The 22625-nt window shown below is 38.3% G+C and overlaps 1 protein-coding gene across 3 annotated transcripts in view; it reads right to left on the reverse strand.

The window, feature by feature from the left end:
* INO80 (INO80 complex ATPase subunit) overlaps nucleotides 1-22625 on the reverse strand; it is a 68250-nt gene that overhangs the window by 4919 nt on the left and 40706 nt on the right. For all 3 annotated transcript variants that reach the window (XM_030451994.1, XM_030451997.1, XM_030451995.1), the window contains exons 26-32: nucleotides 18296-18521; nucleotides 12708-12835; nucleotides 8588-8682; nucleotides 5095-5167; nucleotides 3334-3492; nucleotides 1360-1462; nucleotides 737-825 (exon numbers count right to left, since the gene is read on the reverse strand). In XM_030451994.1, coding sequence (XP_030307854.1) covers nucleotides 737-825; nucleotides 1360-1462; nucleotides 3334-3492; nucleotides 5095-5167; nucleotides 8588-8682; nucleotides 12708-12835; nucleotides 18296-18521 — 873 coding nt within the window. The remainder of the gene's footprint in view (nucleotides 1-736; nucleotides 826-1359; nucleotides 1463-3333; nucleotides 3493-5094; nucleotides 5168-8587; nucleotides 8683-12707; nucleotides 12836-18295; nucleotides 18522-22625) is intronic.

Below are 22625 nucleotides of genomic sequence, written 5' to 3' on the forward strand. Positions count from 1 at the left end.
TGCCACATCCAGAATTTCCCAAAACAAGTTTCTGAAGTACACAGTAACAAATTACATAAAGGCTTCTCCTCTAGATTTAAGCAGGGCTTGGGCTTTTTAATTCTTAAACCAGCTGGAATGATAGAGAATTACTCTTAGAGAACTGTTTTGATCTCCATTACCTTTTGGAGTAAGCTTGAAATTCTTCACCATTACACAAAGTTCCAACTTAATGTAAATTAATGTAAAGCCTCCCTGTTTCAAAAATCCAGAATTTTCACAACAGTGTTTTAATGACCTCTTTTACACAAACTGTTCTTTCCTTGCTCCACAGAAGCCTTATAGTTATATGGGTTTTATCTGTGTTTGGTTCTTTGTTTACTTTCCCTTTTTGTCCTTGCAGAACAGAATCAATAGACTAACTTCCCATGTTATATGCCACAGAATGAGCAGTTATCATTTGCATTTTTCAGGCACAAGTTCTCCAATTGTTGTCTGCAGACTACCAGTGATGTGCAGTTCTGTTTGGGTATCCAGTACTTCCTTATTTTTCAAATTGCTGATGATATTAAAATTCAGGTAACCACGCATTACACGTTTTGAACTCTCTCTCCTCCGTGTAAGAAACTGCCACGTTTGGGTTCAGTGGAGCAGGGAGGAAGGCTTTGCTCAGTAGATTGCCTTTGCACAACATGTTTCCACACCACAAAGCAGTGTGTCTGAAGCTCTTCCAGGCAATCCCTTTGCAGCACAGTACCTTTTCAGCATATTTTTCTCTTTTACGTTTTCGCTCCTTTACGCGATTCGTTTCTTCCTGCTGTCGCTTCTCCTCTTGCCGCTGACGCACTGCAGGAAAAGAGATACAGAGCTGTCACTAATGGAAAGATATTTCATATTTTTCTGTGAATTTTAAAAGAAAATCTAGTTCTACACTCTGAACAAAAACCAGCTGCATTAAAATGAAACATTGAACACAGCTGTGTTAAAATTATTTGTATCCAAATTACTAAAAATTCCTGCAGTGAAGTTTTCAAGTAACACAGGAGTGTACCCCTCAAACACAGCTTCAAAAGTGTGATAAAATACACAATTTTTATTAATAATTTTTTTGTCATGACCTAGATAATTCTTGTCAACGCTTTGCCATACAGGAACAATTAAGCTTTATCACACCACTGTGTTTATCTTGCACAGCTTCATCTTTCAGTCAGCGGTGATATGACACCAGCTTGTGCTAAGCAGCACAAAATACAAAATACAAAAAGGTCCATGAAACAGAAATTATCAGCAACACGTGTGTTCGTAGAGATAAAAACATGCATTTCATATGCTAATAAACTGGAAAGATGGGAAAAATGCTGGAACATGAATTTCACATACATTTCTTTTCTAGTTCCTCATCATCCAGCAGAAGGCTGACCACCTCCTTTGGCTTCAAGGTGTCTGGTTTGAAATTGCCACCTGAAATCACCATTCGTTGGATCTAGAAGGAAAAAAAAAAGGAAAAAAAGGAAAAAATTATTCAAACTGTGAACTATTTGCACTACATTTCACTGGAAGACAGCAAAAAAGATGCCAGTGCATCTGTGCAAGTCAGAATTGACTCAACTTCTCTATCATACCAAAGAAATTAGTAGCAAAATTTCAGGGAAGACGTATTGAGAGCATAATTGTAATTACAAAATACAAAAGGCAACCAAGCTAAAACCCAGGAAACTGCCACCTCTTGTGCAAAGTTACACTGCTGAAGCATCATGTAATAAACAACAAATAACAGAATTCATATACTGCTAAAAAAAGCCAAACCCACAACAGTACTCCTATCAGGTATAAATTACCAGTCCAATTTCTCAAGCAATCTGCACAGAGGATCACACAGACCACACACAACATTTTCACTCTCCTTGACTAAAAAGTAGATTTCCATATTGAGTCAGTGTTCCAGTTTAAGTAATTCATTCAATGTCTAATACTGCAATTATATATATTTAAAAAAATACAACAGAGTTGCAATTTAGCAAAAGACAACCAGCTTTACTATAAGCTAACTTTAATTATTTGCATCACCATCAAAAAGACTATTTTTACATTGACATCAAGTGACTCTAGAGCAGTATCCTAGAGGAAGGGGTAAGTTTCAACAAGGTAAACGTGAATGTACTCAAGAGATGCTTCAGTGGCTGCAGCACCATGATCCTCACTGCTCAAAACCACAAAAGCTGAAAGAAACCCTGAGCACACAAAACATCTGAATGTTGCACATTGTGGTACCAAAGAAGTTTTTTACCAAATTTTTTTTTAACAGTAAAGTGTCATGAAGTTTAAGGTTTCTGATACACTTAACTGCTTGATGCTGCAGGACAGTTGAGCTCTTCTGGCAACCCTCATGCCTCAAGTAACTTTCACTTTAGTACCTTATGAATTTATTTTAAAAAAAGTAAAAACTGGCTGTGATGTAACAATACAACATAGCAGGAATCATTAGCCCTGACACAGCAAGACAGAAGCTCTAGTCTCCACCATAAGAAAAAGTTCTCATGAAGTCATATTCATAGACTAGAAACAAAGAATCACAGAATCAGCTGGGTTGGAAGGGACCTCAGAGATCAAGTCCAACCCTTGATCCACTCCCACTGCAGTTCCCAGCCCATGGCACTGAGTGCCACATCCAGGCTCTTTTGAAATATCTCCAGACATGGAGAATCCACTACTTCCCTGGGCAGCCCATTCCAATGTCTGATCACCCTCTCCATAAAGAAATTCTTTCTAATCTCCAACCTAAACCTCCCCTGGCACAACTTGAGACCCTGCCCTCTTGTCTTGCTGAGAGTTGTCTGGGAAAAGAGCCCAACCCCCCCCTGGCTCCAACCTCCTTTCAGGGAGTTGGAGAGAGTGATGAGGTCTCCCCTGAGCCTCCTCTTCTCCAGCCTCAACACCCCCAGCTCCCTCAGCCCTTCCTCACAGGACCTGTGCTGGATCCCTTCACAGCCTCCTTGCTCTTCTCTGGACTTGCTCCAGCACCTCAATCTCCTTCCTGAACTCAGGGGCCCAGAACTGGACACAGGACTCAAGCTGCGGCCTCACCAGTGCTGAGCACAGGGGCAGAAACCATTCCCTGGACCTGCTGGCCACGCTGTTCCTGATACAGGCAATATTATAAATAATTAGCTTTTTCCTAGCTCATATAATGCTGCTGTTACAGGGACACAGATAGGTTTATGTGAACAAAGACATTCCTTTTTGTCTTCTGTTTCCTTACAGATACGTCTTCTGTATCCTTATTTATTTTGGTAAGTATTTTCTGATACTGTTTCTGTAACTTTTTGTTACAGATGTTTTCTTTATTATTCCTACCTCACTTTTTTCCTTAGCCCTTTGCAGAATGCGCTCCTCAATGGTGCCCTTGCAGATCAGCCTGTACACAGTGACTTGTTTTGTCTGGCCCAGCCTGTGTGCCCTGTCCATGGCTTGCTGGTCTACTGTTGGGTTCCAATCACTGTCATAGAAAATGACCTGCAAAAGAACACCAGAACAGAAAGGATTAAATCAAACCATACACTTAGAGCACCTGGTGATAAAACAAACAAAAATGCAATATACTGATAAAAACTAAAGTTCTGTGTGATAACACTCCACAAAATTATCCCCACATTGCTGGCTGTATTGACCTAGCTTTACCCAGCCCTATGAAGTCTTTTCTGTTACATTTCAGATGAATTCACACTGTGAACTTTTCAACTTCCATAGAAAGTCCTTGGTATTTTCTTCAACAAAACTGCATAAAATTCCTGTGTTTGTCAAAACATTAAACCACTGTCTTATAATTATCCATATCACAAACCCATTTTAGTGTTACTTACCTTAAGAAAAAGCCCATCAAATGAGAATTTCACATGAAAAGTAATATTCCCCCCTTTTCTTTTTTCTTTCAAACCTGGATAAATCTAGTGTAGTCTAACACATCTAGTGCTTTTATTTCAAAAGCCTGAAATGCCACATTACATTCATATTACCCTAGCATTACAACAGTACTTTATGCCCAGTAAGCATATGAAACAAACACTGAAAAACACTGTAGGCAGCAAAGTATTCAGAAAGCTTTAAAAACCCAGAACTAAAAATGCTCATGCAAGGAGCCTGCAGGATCATGCCTCTACTTCCATCTATTTCCTCCACTGAAGCAACTCTAATTGAGATAACTTTTCAATCCTGAGAATCCTACAGATCCTTGCTTCCTTCTTTCTTGTAAGTTAAAACAAGATATGATGTGGTATTAAAAAAAAAAAGTATTTCTGATTCAGAGATCTTTGGTTTTGGGTGGTCTTGGGGTTAAATCTCCATGCACAGAAGGTACTGCGTTAGAAAACCAAGAACAGCTGTTATTGAAGAGAAATGGTTCATCTAAATCAGTATTTTTTCCCTTGTGATAAGCAGTAGCTTCTCCAGAGTGCAAATCCTTGGAATTCACCTAAATCACTATGGCTTTACACCTTGGTAAGCAGGGGGCAATCAATTTATCTGTCCTGGCTAGGTGATTTTCAGCTGTAAATGACTTGGTACTTTTAAAGGCATTGCTTCATTCCTCTGTGCATGGAAAAAGGGTAACCAATACATGTTCTACTCATTCCTTTGCAGCTGAACCTTAAGAGCAAGAAGTCAGACATGAAACAGTATTCACTGTAAGAAAGTGTCATTTGCAGCTACAGAGCCCTTCAGACATCCAACTCATTTCTAGACTAAAAGTCCTCTTCCTAAAGTATTTGGGGAGAAGGAACACAATTCCAACTACAACCAAAAAAAAGTTCCCAAAATTCCACAACTTTATCATCAACATAACATTATATTGTAAATATAAGCAAAGTCAACATAGATATGCAATTTCATTATATGAATGGCAGTACTATAAAACATTGATCAGCATGGCTAAAAGAGTGCCAACTTTCCCACAGAAACACCAATTTTCCTACATAAATCATGAGGCATGAGATGAACAGCTTGAGAAAAACAGTGGTTGGAGCCATATAAGGCAGGAAAACCAAAGAAATATTTGTAGTGAAAACTAAATATCAGTAAGCTGACTTTTTATTCCATATTTTTTTACCAAACTTCACCTACCGTATCTGCAGCTGTAAGGTTAATGCCCAAGCCTCCAGCTCTTGTGCTTAACAGGAACACAAAAATATCATTCCTGTAGTGGAAAGAGATGAAAACCCCCTTATTATGTGCACAATGAACAAGAAATCACTACAGAAGTAAATTTTTGACCTATATAAAGTGATCAGGGCTATTTCTATTGACTTGAACACTTCAGAACATTTTGTGCTGTTCATGGCCAAGAAAAGAACCATATGAATTAGAGAGAGAAGCCAATCTACAAATCAGGGCTGTTGGAACATGCAAACATTCAGCTTGCAATAGCAGCTTATTAATATCTATCAAAACAAACCAGGACTTGTTTATCCTGCCTTCATTGGAAATTAAGATTTTATATGGACAAAGAACAATATATTGTTTCACAGAACCAATCGATGTGCAAAAAAAATCTTGCCTTAACAATGCTCAATTGATAAAGAAACAAAAATAAATGTTGAAATTGTAGATGCGAGTTTTGTTCTAAATTTGGTGCTCTGAACAGAACAAACAACCCCTGGGGAAAAAAGAAAGAACAACACCAGTATAAAAGCAAGCTAGGAACTGGCAAATAGAGAGATATAATAGAAAAGGACAAGGGTCCACTGGCACAAACAGAAGTCCAAGACCTTCTCAGTTCTAGTCCTAACTGTATTGGCTGATTCAAATGAAAAATTCTAGTATCTCTTGTCCATTTTTCTTATCTGCAAAACAGGGATAATCAACCTCATGACAGCCATATAACAATTCAGTTGTAATTGACATTAAAATGTGTAAAACAGGGATGGTTATGCAGACAGTGACACTGATCAGATACTGCACAAGTCATCCATTTTACTCTAACTTAAGTTGTTTGAAACACACTGTGTCCAAGTGAATTCCATTAATTCTGCACCCAGGCTGCCTTTCCCAACTTGGAGCATCTTCCATTTGCACTAACTGTAGTACATTTACATTCCTTGGGATTGCTCAGGATGCATGAAGTTCTATGACAAACCAGTTGCCTTTGGTGAATGTGGCTCTCCAGACAGAAGGCTCAAATACAATATGGTTTGTCGTTTTACACATTTTTCACTTCAGGAAAGCCATCTCCAAATGACTCCTTGGGAGATCCACAAACCCTAATACAGTCACACTAGCCCTATGGGTTAGACTTGCTGGCACCAGATTTAGGGATGCTGCCTGCTAAGAGAGAGATGAGGCATCCCAATACCTGACTTGGAATCATCCTCTTAGCCTAATAATCCTCTACATAACTGAGGAAGATGGGGCAAATACCTGTAAGAGTGCACTAAACCCTAGCTACAGCTTGAGAAGCCAGACAAAATGGCCACAGTTGTTAAGATTCAATGGCAGTTCTAACACTGCACACAGGAGATACAGGAGACAGGTTGATACATAGGATGACCAAGTAATGAAAACTTAGGTGGTTAACAGCAAAACCAGGATTTTTGGTGATGTTGTGAACTTCACGTGTGCCACTGAGGGGTCAGCAGGATTTTAAGTGTTTAACACCATATGGATCTGTGAAGAGGCTGATGCAACCAAAGCAGGCATGACCAGTATGGACTCCAAAGAGACTGAAATACTGTACTTTAACAGTGACAGGGCAAGGTCTTCTGAAAGAACACTCTTGTAATGCTACAGTCTTTTAGTTACCACACTCTCCATACACTATTGCACAGGACATTTCCTTCTTGACTGTGTGTAGGATGCCCTTGAGTCCAGTCAAACCTAAAGGGGTCTCCTTGCCTTCTTGGAGAAAGTGTGGGTGTATTGCATACTATTAAACATACACAAGTCCAACACAACAAATGTAAGAAACTTTGGGTTTTGGAATCCATATCCTTGAAGGTCAAGTAGAAGTATTTTTTCAGGACTCAAAACTTCAAGGCCTGGCAAGGCTGGATCAACAAGCTCTCAAATAATTCATTCTGCTACAGTGAGATTTTTTTCTGCCCCCATCTTCACCCTCACCCTGCTCAAAGAAACTACAAGCAGGCAACAGAAGTAATTATGAGAAGTAGGAATTAACAAACACACACACACAAAAACCCGAGAACTTCAAAATTCAACAAGTTTCTGGCAGTTCAAAATCTAAGAGCATAAAAATTCAAACTGAGCTATGGGCAGCTATAGCTGGAAGGAACTGAATCCAAGCTCTCAGCCTCAGGCTTGGATCTTGCAGGTACAAAGACAAAGCAGACAGCAAGTGCCTATTCCCAACACAGATAATCCTTGGCCAGGAAATCTTTTCACTCTTGTAAAAATAGTGGAGTGTGCATATATACAGTCACTTGAACATCCAACTGTGAAATACTTCTGGAAATATTGTATGGGAAGGAAAGAAAGTGGGCAGTGCCACAGATTACAGGAACATATTATCATTCCATAATTACATGTTTTCAGCACCCTGCTAGGATATCCTGCAGGATAGTTTAGTCTCAGGGTTTTTTTCCTGGAAATATTTTGTATGAGGTAATTATGTATAGAAGGAACTCAACTAACATTTTAATAGGAATTCTTCTTTAGACTGGCTGGTGTATATCACAAAGGTATTTCCTGCCAAATTTTTCTTATTCTTCTGTTATTCTACTCATTAATAAAACCAGTAATGTTCACTAATAAAAGCAGTTTCTTCACTGCTTTTGGTGAAAGGATCTTACAAGGAAGAAAGTTCAGGATTCTAGAAGAACATCATAACCTGCAAGGAACCTCTTTATGACACCTGGAAAGAGGGAGAAAGGTACTGCATGGTCGTCTCATTTACTTGAGATATTTGGCACATCTTTTTGAGCTTTATTGCTCTGAGGATTTCACTAGAAGACTCATTGTTCCAACAGTCCCTCAGGTATTTAAGCCTCATGGACCAACTGCATTATGATTTCCCCTTCTATCTTCAGCCATGATACTATGGTACTGCTAACTCAAGGACTATTCTCTAGCCTAAATGCCGCTTTAACCCTGCAATAATCAACAACCTATGAACCTAACTCTTCAGAAAGAGCAAAGTAACCTTCTTACAAGCTAACATCCTGCAAGGTCAACCTTATTGTGAACTATCATAGCAAAGTGACATCCTCTCAAGCCATATCTCATGGTTAAAAGTAAACTTAATAAACAAATCTCACCTTCAGTGTCAGTTGTCAAAGCATATAATAACCAAAGAGCATTTGCTGCCTTCCTGTGGAGTTTCTTAAGCAACAGTGTACTTGGAATGGCAAGAAGCACAATAGGTGGATACACTAAAATTGCTTCCAATACTATTTCACAGATGACAAAGGCCTAAATACAACTGGGTTCAATATCAACACCAGTGACTCCTGGTCAGCAAACCACCTAGAAATTGTTTCAGATTAGCTAATTCCATTTGATATCAGGAATGGTAAGTGCCAATTTCATTTCTTTCCGTTACATCTTATACCAGTTCTCTACATACACATAATTTTGCCCAGAAACATATTGTAAAATACATTACCTGTTCTGAAAATCTGCTACCATGTCCCTTCGTTCAGAGATCTTTGAGGAACCATCCAATCTCATGTAGGTATGTTTCCTATAAACCATGTATTCCTGCAAAGAACACACCAGAGTAACAGCTGCTCTTAGAACTGTTCAATCTCCACTCTTCCAGAAAAATAAAAGCAGAATTGCTACTTAAATAAATATCCCTGTCATCAACAAATATGCTATATACAATCTTATGTAGGCATTCTTCTATCCCGAGCTTTCACTAAGTGAAACTTTCCTAACAAACCAACTGTATCAGCTCCCTCTCCAAACTATTTGATTAGTGATTTTTAAAAAAACCTGGTACTGAACACCAACGTCTGTTCACACTTTATCTCACCAGTACAGGGCCTGTGAATCTCACTGCATACAAGAACACTTTGAGCATTCAATTGGTGTGTCAGCCCACAGCTCACGCCAAGCAGAACTGAAACCATTGCCTGGGACACAAACCAAATGGCATTAACCAGGAATGCTGTAGGCAAAAGCTGTTTTCCAATGAGAGACATTTTTCACACTCCAAGTTACTCAGCATTTTCTGATGCCTCTCTGACTATCAATAAAATTTCATTTATGTAGAAAGTTCTTCAAGCTATACAGATATACTTGAAGCTTCTTTGGGAGAATAATCTGGTATTTTAACAATCTGATCCTTGGCTGACCAGATGCAACTCCTACTGGTTACGTTTCTTAGATTTAACCCTAGGTGTTGCATGTGGCTTTTGGAGATGCTGTGACTGCAAATGAAGACAGAGAGGAAACAGATGGAGCTTTAGCAGCCGGAACTATTGGATTCATCTTGCTCCAAGCTGTAGTGTTTAGCAGATACAGAAGTGATGTGCTGTGAGAAGACATGGCAGTGCTTGCACTCTAATGAACATTCTGACAGTAATGTTCACTCAATTCTCCTTTTCACCTGTGCCTCAGGGGTATTGTTGCTTTTATTGTTCTGCTTCACTACTGTAGAGAAGGTGAAAGATCTGCCATACTATAAGGAATAAAGATTGCTGTAGTGGAAAAAAGCTTCCATGTATGGCAGATGAAAGAGAAAAATAGGTATTAATGAAGTGGAAATGGCCAAAGTCACATTTGGTCTACTTCTACAAAACAGCTCGTGGCTAAAAAGATTTGAGTACAAGAACAGAAATCTAAAGCAGAGAATTGTGACTTCACTACATGGCCACTCATACCCTATTTTACTATTGATTTATTCTAGTTCTATGATAGGTTTTTGTCACCAACTAAAACCAAAGAGAGAAAATTGTCAATTAGGCATTATGAGACCGTTCTCCAGATTTGAGCAATTCTTTTTCTTATATCCCAAGGTCCATTTTCTTCCCTTTATTAGTAATTTTTTTTTACCTGCCTTTATAATGATTCAACCTTCTAACATTTTGATTTAGTCTTCCCTCATCTCACTATTTACCTCTTCTTCTGTCTTCTAAACAAACTTAAACAGCTTCTTTTACTCGATCAGGTGCATTTATCCTTACCCCACACCTTAGACATTTCAATTAGGGCACAAATTACAAAAGAATAAGCTATTCTACTGTAATCCTGGCATTCATTGGTTTCTGCCCCTCTGCCCCACAACCTAGCTTAGTACAAAAAAAAGAGCACTGATGATGAAGAAACTATTTAAGTGGTAATATACTCTCTACTGTAATTGTAGAAGGCACTTGAACACTACCCATTTTTCTAGTTACCACAAGGAGTGAAGTGGCAGGGGAAGCCTCATGGGGAGGCTTTAATCTCAGAGACTTACTCTAGACCTGCTTAAAAAAATCTACCTGACAGTATTATTTAGTGTAAGGGGTCACCAAGCAACCAAAAGCACTAATCTAGAAAAACTAGTGGAAGTGACCTTGGCAAAAGAGTTCTTACACAGAAAATTAACAACACAAAATGACTCAAGTATGGGAAGAATGCAATGCTGTTAAAGCTCTACTGGTTTTTGATCCTGATGCTTTCCCAAAACTGTATACAACATTTTCTTTCATGTTATTTCACAGACCAAATTGAGTTTTAACACAAGCAACACATCTTTGGCAGCATGTAACTAAAACATTTTACTTCATGAAGAATATAATTTGAGCCCTCATCAGATGAATGGGATGTGATTCCCACTGACATCCCACACAGAAGGAAGCAATGACATTGAGAAGAACAAACATGACAAAAAGTATAAAACACACTTCTGCATGAAGTCACATTACTGACATTATAGCTTAACCCCTTCTGTTGAAAGAAAGCAACATCTCTTTGTATCTGCCATTGTGCAATGGCTGAATTAAGCAGCAGCTCTTCAGCTGAAGCTAAATCAAACAGTTTTATAGAATTTTTAAAAATGTGTTTTGTGCTCTCTGCCCTGCATAATTAGGTTAATATGATATCCTCACAGCTACACTGATACAGTCAAAATAGGGTTACAATACATAGGACATGTTATATTCTTTCATATTCAAGCAGGCAGAGGGGATATATTTTGATATCTTGGGTCAGGAAAAGAAAATATCTACTGCTACACAAGGTTTATAAGCATTTTCTTACAAACTGAGTCCTTATTTGATTTTTAGCTTGCATAACTCAAACTTCTGGTACAAGAGTGAGAAGAAACAACAACAGAGAACTTGGTAGGTGACATATTGTAGTAGTAAAGATGAGCACTTAAGAAATGGAACAGCAAAATGGTGTGTTCCCAATGGTGTGTTCCCAATGGTGTTTAATAATGGAATGTTAAAAAAAGACAGAAGGACTAATGCAGGGTTGTCAGATATGTCCCGTGTCCAACATTTGGAAAAAAAAACGTGGCATGCTAAGCAATCCTGGGCAAAGAGCCAAAATACAGAACTGCAAGCACCATGTTTTCCTCACAGCAGCAAAACCAAAATTCAGATTATGAATTGTTATTTTGACCTTGAAATTAACTCCTGCTCATGATTTAGGCAGATATTGATTCAGCTTCTTTTTTCCCTTCACTTTATTGTGGAGAAGACAGTAGGATCCCATTGTCAAAGACTACTGAGGTAGCCCATGGACTGATGTCTGAAGAATCCCAGAATTCCCATGTTTTATCACTACTGAAATTATACTGCCAAATGCAAATACATTCCCACCTACTATGTATTCATAGTCAGCAAACTTTACCAGGGTTGATTCTTTGAAACTTAAGTACATTGTCTCTTATCTTCTTATTCAGACATAATCATATATAGTTTATATATATATTATATGAAAGTTATTACTACTAATCCTTCACTAGTAAGGGACAGAGGGACTGAGAAGATATTCTTTATTTTAGATCCAGCTGAGAACACAAACTTTGTTGTCTTCAACAGAAGCCAAGAGTATTAAAGTATTTATTTCTAACCATTATAAGTATTATCAATAGGAAACCCAATTCATAGTTCTCCTACTGTCTCGAGACTAGTTCTTTGGTGGCATGGTTGCTAATCAAATATTGATTAAGCTTTTTCTTCTTCCTATTTTATATGCCAGGGAGACTCTTGCTATTAATGTTTGCCAAACTTTGGCACATGAAAAAGATGATAGAAAGGACAGCAGAAATCTGTGAAATTGCAAGCAACATAAACAATCTTTAATTAAGTATTGCTTTTCCTCCTTCTTCCAAAAGGACACGAGTGTCAAAGGAAAGTATAAGGAAGGAGTTCAAAACTAACAAAAGAGACTAATTAAACCATGCAACCTCTTAGCAGAGGGCAAATGACAATTTACAAAGACTGCATTCAGGATTACTGAATATACAGAAGGTAAATCTGGCTCAGAAAGGCAGTGAGTTCCAAACTGCTGAATACTGAGACACTAATTGTGAAGTATCATTATCCCTGTGCATTTCCCCTGTATTGGTCTGCTACTGTACACTGGTGGAAGCATAACACTAGGCTGGACCTTAAGTAAAGTTTTGTATGGCAGCTCAATGCATTTACTCAGTGTCCTTCAGTACAATAATTTGATGTCAGGTTTGCTGCATCCAAATTTTAGTAGTTTCTCTGAAATACCATTTCTAAAACTGCATCTTCAGAATTTTAGGCTATAGAATCTTCAGAATCTGTAGGCTATAGCCCTACCTCTAGCAAGTCAATCATCCGGGTCATCTGCGAGTAGATGAGAACTCTGTGTCCTTGAGATTTCAGTCTTGTCAACAGAAGATCAAGAGCATGAAGTTTTCCACTGTCAGTTATCAGGCTCTCTTTGTCTAAAAAGAAATGAAAAAAAAAAAAAAGAAGGTAACTAATAAAGCCAAAACAGCCACATGCAGCAACTTCAGTTTTAATAGAACTTCACCACATTTTAACCCCTGAAGTTGTGATTGAAGAAACTGCAACATCCCTTCTGGCTGACACAATCACACTGCTCACAGTAACTTCTGTAGGGCATGACAGGAGGACATGAATCTACCAATCTACCTACCCACTTGGCAAAATCTCATTACAGAATGATTCAAGAGAACTGGGGACAGTTAGTTCCCTCCTCTGAGAAATCATTCTGACCAGATCAATCACCACAATATGCCTTGGCAGTTGGAAGAAATTTTTCTCCACTTCACATGTCAAAATGCTCTCCTTTGGACATTTGATGCAATCTGCTGCTGAGTGTCAGACTTACCTGCCACACACTCAAGCTCAAACCCCACAACAACATGGAAAGTGAGGAATAGTTCTCTTGGTCACTGTAAAATCACAGCTCCTTCACAGCACTTGCCTTAACTTTTCTTTTTCTTCCCTGCCCTCTGCTTTTGGGTTGGGTTTTTTTTCTTTTTCTTTTTTCTCTTTTTTTCCCCTTTATTGTTTTGTTTAAGAAATGTTTCCAGATTGCAATCTTTTAAGTCACTTCAGATTTTATACTTCATGTCCTCTCTATTTCAGCATTACTCATGAAGTATTTTTCAGGAAGGAGATCTTCCTGTTTGTACATTCTGTACATAAACTTCGATAAACAATACATTACTGTTGAAAGAGGATGAAGAGAAAATTTCTTCCAAAAAATTATCTGTTGGAAAGCTCAGTGATGATTCTTTATTCTTTGGGATGTCCGAATTTATGTTTACAGCCAAAACAGGAAGCTGACAACTGCAGATGGTGCAGGCTAGTACAGAACCCAAATATTTTCAACATGTCTAGCAGGTACCATTCTCTAACCTCTAACAAGTAGCACTTCTGCACACTTCATATTCTGATTTTTTTTTTTTAATATAAAAAATTAAAAGTTAATCAGCTGAGCACCTTGTGTTTTAATATAACTAAAACCAAGTTTATAGTAGTGGAACTGGGGAGTACAGACCACACAACAGCTCCTGAAAAGATCTTACGAGCACAGCAGGCAACACAGACCATGAGTGCCTAAGTGCAGGGATGTGGCACAGAGGGCTGAGTTTGATTCTTGAATGTACAGCCAGGGGTCTGCTGAGGAAAAGGAGGAATGTGGTTCTTCTAAATTTAATTCAAAAGATAATTTTGAAATAACACATCCAGGTTCAGTACAGCTTTCAGTAAGATTGTAAAAACCAGGATGTAAAAAACAGGAAGTGTTCAGAAAAAGATCTACAAGACTTAAGTGTTAAATAGCTTTTTCTGCAATGAGGGAGTACAGAAATTTGATCTATTTAAATTTTCCAAAGAGCAAATTGCCATTACTAAAGGCTGTTCTTTGGGACAAAGGTTTTTAACAGCATAAGAGAACTTTCCACTAGTACAGTCAGCAACACTTTTATCCAGAAAAACTGTGGATTCTTAATCACTTCACTTTTCGATAAAGATCTCTAAGAAATATCCTTTAGCTTAAATATAAATATTGGACTTGGGGTCTACATTAGAACATCAGAAGAAGCAGGTAACAGTCCTGCTTTCTGAAATTAAAAAAAAAAAATTAAGAGTTGTCAGTATCTGTTGAAATTAGCTGTTGTATTTGTACTAGAGGCCAGTTCTGTGAACACCCCCTCCTTTGGTAAGTTTAGAGCCATGATCCTGCAATTCATTAGTTAAAATCCAAGACAAGAGAGCTTCTTGCTTGTCTGCATATCTAGATAGTCACTGTTTTTCTCCAAATTGCTCTCCCCTAGCTTGATGGTGATCTTGTTGCCCTGCCAGAAGCAAGCACCAAATCACTGCTTGAACCACAAGGAATCATAGAATCCTAGGGGTTGGAAGGGACCTCGAAAGATCATCTAGTCCTCAACTACAGAGCCAAGCCAAGACACTAGAAACACTGCAAGGAAAACTCAAGACCAAAGCTCTGGTTGTTTTCTAAGGAAAACCAAACTTTGAATTTCAGCAATGACATAAAAATGGAAATTAGTTATTTGGCTTTAAAATACACCTATAACAGCCATAAACTTTGCACAGTAAAAATGTTTACTCTGCACACAAAACGTTATTCTCTCATTTAAATCCACACAGCCATGACATTCTGCTTCTATTCTAACTGGTCAGCTTGCTATTTCAAAACTGAGTGAAGCACCATGAAAAGTCTAGATATAAATGACAAACTAATATGATTATTAAGCAAAAGGTAGCTAACTGGAAAAAAACAGAGAACAAACAGGGTCTGTTCAAAAGTCAGTCTCAGATGGCTCATATTAAATAAATTTACAATAGCAAAATGCAACTATTCTTGTCCTCACACAGGCATCATTAGGTAGAATTCAGGTTTGGTAACTGGAAATGGTGCATGTTCTTTGCTGCTGGCTCCTTAGGTCTCCATTGTGTAAGTTACTATTTTAATACAGCTATAAAATGCAGATTACAAGTAAAACACTTATATGCAGATGGTCTTACAGCCTCATAAGTGAGCAACTTGTTAGCAGTTCATAATTTGCTCGATAACTCAGTATCAGACTGCAGTGATAAGAAAGATTCAGTTTTATTTTGAAAAGTAAAACAGAAATAACAAAAAAAGATCATCTCTGGAAGAGAAAACCATTTGGCTTAACCTGGTATCTTTAAGCAGGCTATCTTGATACTATTGTGCTTTCCAAGATCAAGTATTTTTGCATGCTTAAAGCCTGCCACCTAGTGCTTCAAAGGGCAAATTTTGGAAATCAGTGACAGCAAATTTACTTCTTTTTTTATGCCATCTTCAGAAAACACAGCTATTCAAAAGAGAGGGGGCAGGGGGTAAGTATCTTTACACCTCTACTTTCTTTTCTTTCAACTTCTCATTCCCTTTTACCCTGGGGAGAAGAAAAAAGTGGTTTGCCTCTTTTTTAAAATGATACTTCCAAAATTTGCAATCCTACATTTTCCATTTTTAATCGTTGGTGAAAACTTGCAATGACAATGTCTTTGGACTTTTTTTTAGCTATTTTCTTTTTTTAATAGCATCAAAGGAACTTTTAACATTTTAAGCCTCTCAGAAGATACAGGTGCCGGACTGACTGCCAAAGAACTCCCCCTAGGATGCTTTTCTTGGGTTCTTCAGTACTGTATGAAATAAACTAGAAAAGAGAACCAGATTAAAAATGAAAGTAAATGTAAAATCATATTGTGTGGCTTTCAGTCTGAAAATAAAGTCCTTGCTTCCAGCCAGGCAGGGATATGGACCTGTATTATCTACAAGGGGATACAGTGGGAAGAATAGTTACAAATTATTATGACTCAAAATAACCCCAGTCAGGAGCTCTGGTTGATGGCTATAGCTGGGCTCACTGCTCTCAGGAGAATGAGAAAAAGTGCCTCTGGACATGCAAAACTCAGAGGAAAGAGAGATAAAGTCTGGGTTCCAGTTGACACCCCTGGTTACCCTCCCGATAGTCTGCACGGCACAATGGGGTCAGTGAGGAGCTAGCTGGCTCTCACAGTAAACAGCCAGGGGGGCCACTGCTTTTTATCGATGCTAAAAGGACTCAGACACTTCCTGCCATTTAATCCAGGACCATTTTTCTTTCAAAGAACAGGAAAAGCCTCAAGAGATTCCCACAGTGATTGCAGCTGAGCCTGCTGCCAGGGTACTGGGAACGCCGAGTCTGGGAGAGGACAGCTCAGGGTTAGGGGAGAGAGGTATCCATCCCCTTTTCTGTGTGTCACTTATTTACCACAGACCTTCACACCTACCCTTCCATTTGACACCTAAGAGACTTCAGCCTTGTAAATGGCTCCTTCAGCACATCAGTCACTTTCTGCAATGCTCTGTGCCTGCCCCTGCCCATATAAACACAGCTGCCTTGTTGTGGCATGTGTTCTTCTGTTAAAGTTTAGGTTTGAATGCTACTTTCCATCTAATTAAAACATAGCTGTACAAAACTACTTTTTATTAAATCAACTTTCAGCTCCTACACCTTGTAAATTAAGCCATCTTTACATAACAGATTGATCTCAACCAAACTCTTTGCTGTGCTCTGACAACTTGTCTAACCTAGCAGCTATTCATTCACTCTTGTGAGCTTCTTGTACCCCATCCTCATTCCTCTACGAATTTTTGCAGATGACAAAGTCATCAGCTTAAAATGGAAGTCTTTTTAAGACAATACAGAACTCTATTCTACATTGGCTACTCTTCTTTTCTCTACCCATACTTTCAATCACAATTAATCCCTTTGCCATTTCCTTCCTGCTACAGTGATTCATCTTCTGATTCCAAATAATAGATAAACAATTCAATGAATTCCTGAAGAAACTATAAAACCATCAGCTGTCACTGAACATTAATTCAGTGCAAGCTCAAGAAAAGCTGTTTCTCCATTACACACATATAAACATGCATTTGCTTCAAATGACTCGAAGTACTTCTGAAGTACCTTCTTAAATCATACTGCAGCAAGCAAAAGACCATTTTCCTTTTACTGTACTAACTTCCCCTGCCAAACATCCTTGACCCAAAAGGGTCTGGGAATAACTTAGGATCTGGCAGTGTAAGCTGTTTTTCCTCTTGGCTATCTCTCAGATCTCTAGTACTTTCTGCAAAATTCTGCTCACAGCTTAGGATCATCTTCCAACAGCTAGAGTGTGCCCATGAAAATCACTGCAGTCATCTGCAGTCAAAGTCTAGAAAATCCTGGACAACTTTAGTCTAATTCTAGGAAAAAATAAAATTCACTTGCTTTACCAGTACACTGGTATTTCTTCCCCACTTTTCCAAGGAATTTAACTCTGTCTTTTTTATTCCAATTGAAACTCAGTACATCCCTCATGCCTTGTTTTCCAGGCCAATTTTCTCTAAACTTGGTCTCCAAACTCATCCTTCTCACAGCAGACTGTTACAAGTAATGTCCATCCTTTTGTAATGAAGACCAACAGAAGATCTCCTAAGTCAATACAAAGGTCTTCCAACATACTAGGTGGCAAGATTTGACTGTTACTTTTCCTTCAATCTTCCTATCTCCAAACTCAAAATCAGACTCATTTTGCAGAGTAGACTGTGTTTTAATAAGCAAATCATCCCTTTTCAGCCATTTGCAGGGCTGATGTGCTAAGAGAGATTTATATGCATCAGAAAAGCTTGCACTAGACTTGTTCAGTACCCACTGACAGCTTTACTCATGACAGGGGATGTGAAATTAGAGTGTAATTCAAGATACCAAGGTTACTTTTCACTCAGGAGGAAAAACAACCACACCATCACCTTCATCCTCCCAAAAAGCCCATAATGAAGCATAATTACCACTGAAGAGTAAGTGACCTTATTTATCCAACCTCTATTCCACAACAACATTCAAACTTACCAGGTATCCTGATAAAAGACCATCCATTCTGAGGCCTGATCCCTAACAGCCCTCCTGGAGACTCTGGAAAGAACTGGGAGCTTTGCTTCAGCCAGGCAGCTGCTAGCTCAGGGGCTCCATTGAGCACACACTGCTTTGCTTCAAGGCTTCCTCCCTCCTTCAGTGCCCTGCGCTCGTATTCTGCACTCCGGTCGTTGCAGTAGAATTCCAGTGGCACAGCTGTTACCTACAAGTAAAATAACCATCAATATTCTTCTTCAGATTTCCTCTCATTCCCAAAACCCCAGAGTCCAGGTACGTTTCTGCAGCACCAAATCCAAAAAGTCAAATTACTGATACGGACAAATGGAAAATAATCTCAGGCTGGCTTAAAATAAGCAAAGATGCAATGTGTCCACACACCAAAAAAAAAATTCCTGTGAATTACCAGGCACAGCCTGGATTCCTTTTGATAAACCTTGTCTTGTACCAATTGCTATGAAACTGGCAGCCATGCTGAAAGTAAAAGAGTAATAACCTTGCTGCACTCTCATTTACCTAGATTTATTTTCATTTTTGCCCTTCACAACCAAGTATTTACCTAGCAGAGATGAGATTTACATATTGTCTTTAACAGAAATTCATATGATAATTTAAAATTAGAAGATAAATAAGCATAAAAGAAAAAATTAACAGGATAACAGCCCTGGTTTGAAACCTCATTTTGGAGCTCATTTTCTGGGCTTGACAGTAGATTTGAACAAAAAGAGGCCACAGAAACAGTGCAAGTGAGCACAGGGTGATATTTTTCTTCTGGCCATTGTATGAATCCCTATTACCTGCTTCAGCATTTACAGCCCAGCTGGACAGACCAGTGCTGCAAACCCAGGAACTCCAATTTCACGCTGTGTGAGCTATTCTGGAATTGCTTAATCACTTGAACCACACACACCCTGGAGCTCTGCCACATCCACTCCAATCTGGACAGAGAGTGGAAGGTCCACATTAGCCAGACAGATGTACACTGATGGCTGTAAAATTCTCAAGTAAAAGGAGTAAAGAGGCAGTTCCAGCAGCCAAGGGTGTCCTTCACACAGTCCATAGCTTTCTCTTATATCTTTTGCTTACCAGAGTAAGGGACAACTTCAAGATACTGAAGTAATACAAAAGAAAAGCAGAACCAAGCCATGATACATACCAGAACATCCTACTCTGATGGGTTTTTCTTCATATACTTCACCAAGAGTTAAACCATAACACTTTCATGCAAATACAAATACACAACAATTCACTATCTAGCACAAGAATCTTTCCAATAAACTGCAAATCACCAACTTCTTTGTATCTTTTCTGAATGCAAGTCTGTCTGGGGCCAGCACTGTGAGATAAGTGTTTCCAAAAGGCATTTATAACCATGTCTACAACAGAAAACTAGTAGAAACTTTCACTTTTCTATGTGTTGTGGACTCAAAAAAATGAAACTAGGATTAAATGTTAGACAATTCACTTTACAGAATGGGTTTATAACAGACAAAAATTATAAATTGGCAATGCTTCATAGGTTTCTTCAACATTACAGGAAACAAATGTATCATTACTTTAGAAGTAATTGTTGCTTTTATTTCAGAAGTAAAATTAAAAAAAGATCATCCAAGTAAATTTATGGGAGCTGAAAACATTGTCATGAATCCTAACAGTGCACAAAATTACCACAGTAGTTGGGGGACTATGAAAAACAATGAAATGAATGAAAAGAAACACAAATGAAATCAAAACTTGTGAAAGTTTTCACATCTTAAAAAAGGAGACAGCTGCATAGGAAGGAAGAGTATGGGAATCTGTATGGCTTGATGTTTATCAGTGAGCAGCTGAGTTTCTGGAGAATCAAGAAAGGGTCTGATAATGGGACAACTGAAACATTACACACAGTGAAAGAACTATCTTTGTACTGAAGTGAAAAAGCTTTTATGTATTTGAAGGAAGATGAATTTGTTGTTCCAGCTTACTCTAGCATGAAATAATTAACTGCTACATATGTGTGTGTATATATATATAGAGAGAGAGACAGAGAAAGCCATTATATCATGTAAATCAAAATATTTTAATGGCTTAACTAAATGATAAGCAATATAATAGTTTAAATATCAAATGTTTTAAAGCTTGTACTTCAGAACTGTAAGATGAAGGGAGCAACTCATAAGTCAGGACAGACTGACATACATTATATGCTGGCTGCTCTTTGAACATTTACCAGATAACTCAGAGTTAACAAGGAAGACCTGTGTAGAGGAACATGTCGTCCACTCCTGTCTTAAAGGAGTTATTCCCAAAGGAAGAAGTTAACCTCACAGACTTACTTGTACAAAGGCAAATCAACTGTTTACACAGACTGATAAGCAAAATTTTTTAAAAATTATAAAAATAAAATTTAAAAACACCCAAAATCTTAGCAATAATGGTAATGCTCTTGTTTTTGCAGGATGCCAAGAGCTATTTTTAAATCAGATTGGCTAGGCAGGCCCATGAAACAATGTAAGTTGAAAGGGGCTGTGTTAAGTATGATTTTGTATTCATTCCCTCGACTGGATAGATCCTACTGGGGTTGATGGTTATCTTGTACTGCCATCTGCAGTCAAAGCATGGACTGCAGGACTGTCTTTCGTGGGAGAGGGCAAAACCTCTCATGTTTCAAGTTTTGTTGCCTGAACATGGATGTAACGCCACACTGATGCTTACAGACTTGGGTTGTTCCTTTTAAAAGGCATTATTATCATCTCAGTTAATTTTCCTACATGGGATGCACTGGATGAAGAAGTCTTTCAGGAACAGACAACCTGTCACATTTATTTCCAGGACACCTAGGACTGTCAGCCACTACACAGAAAACTGATTTATAGACAGAAACATAGCTTATCTAATGCATTCAATATGGAGATTTGTACACTAATTTATTAAGGAAAAATAAAGTCACATCATAAAATCCTACAAGCTGTATTTTACTAGTACCTCACCTAAAGGAAGAGCTAGGAGGAGACAATCTTCAGACAAACCTGTGTGTGCCTCAGCACTATTTTCCACAGTAAGAATAAAATCTTCCCATGTAGGAAGAATTCCTGTGTAATACTGCCTGCCATCTGAGAACATCAGGCTCTCTTTACTGTCATGTCCACACTTGAAGTGCATACAAACATTTTTTAGGTAGAGCTCTGCACCTTTTATATGTCTTGACAAGCAAATCCAAGATATTTCTGAAACAGGTCAAAAAAGTCTTCCATTCAAGTTTGCTCATGCTCTTCTTCTTTTCTTCTTGTCATGACAGTTTTTTAAAACTGCCTGCATAGGAAAAGAACTGCAACACTATAGCCCCTTCCCCCCCACTACTACACCCTGACCCTCAGCTGCTACATAAACATATGCTCCTATTTCTATCATTTGCTCCATTAACTTCCTAAAATTCATCACAGGTCAAACAACAAAAGTTTCTGGGAACCTATGTGCTCCTTCTGCTGTTTCAGGTCTTGTACACATCTGCCTTAAGTTTCTAACAAGCATAAAATTCAGTCTTTGTACTCCTAGAAACAAAAAGCTATGCCTCCACTTAATCACTTTTATACACAAGCCAAACTACAGTGACTTTTACTCACTAGAATAAATATCAGCTATGCCTCTTCTCATATTTCTCATCCTATCTGGGTTTCTAAACCCCTCTCCTCCCTTCCTAATGCATAAGCAGTACTGAACACACTCATCCACAATGCAAATTTAAGTACAAAGGGCAAAGAATCTGAAGAAATTATGCACTCTCAATCTAAAGAATATGGCATTGGGATGGCCTGCTAATAAAGGTATGTTTTTTCCAACTTTGTCATGATCCAACAACATGGAACAAAAATGATAGCCAGAGACTTACAAAGGTCCCTTATGTCAGCCTAGGAAACTTCAGCTAAAGTAATTTCAAAATCCAGCTAACAGCTAATGGACAATCCCAAGTAGAACCACTTCATATCCAAAAGATAAAGAAAATGCCAACTTGTGTAATCCTTATATATTGTAATTTGGTATTTCCTTTTTGGAACAGAATCTAACACAGTGACAGAAAATAAACATCCTTTTCAAAAATGCATTGCTTCAGTCCCCTTATGTCACCAAGAGTCAACCAAGCAATCACCCCATGCTGTTCATACACCTACATCACCCCCTTAGATTACTGGGGAATAATCTATTTGACAATCTCTTCTGTAACTTTGCTGGTTTTGGTACTAGGAAAAGAAAGTGAAATCTACGTATCTCAAAATAACCCCTGCTGGGTGCATCTTAGAACTTTCCTTGTCCCTTCAGTACGCATTAGAGT

The sequence above is a fragment of the Calypte anna genome, chromosome 5A, assembly GCF_003957555.1.
Source record: "Calypte anna isolate BGI_N300 chromosome 5A, bCalAnn1_v1.p, whole genome shotgun sequence".
Taxonomy (NCBI): Eukaryota; Metazoa; Chordata; class Aves; order Apodiformes; family Trochilidae; genus Calypte; species Calypte anna.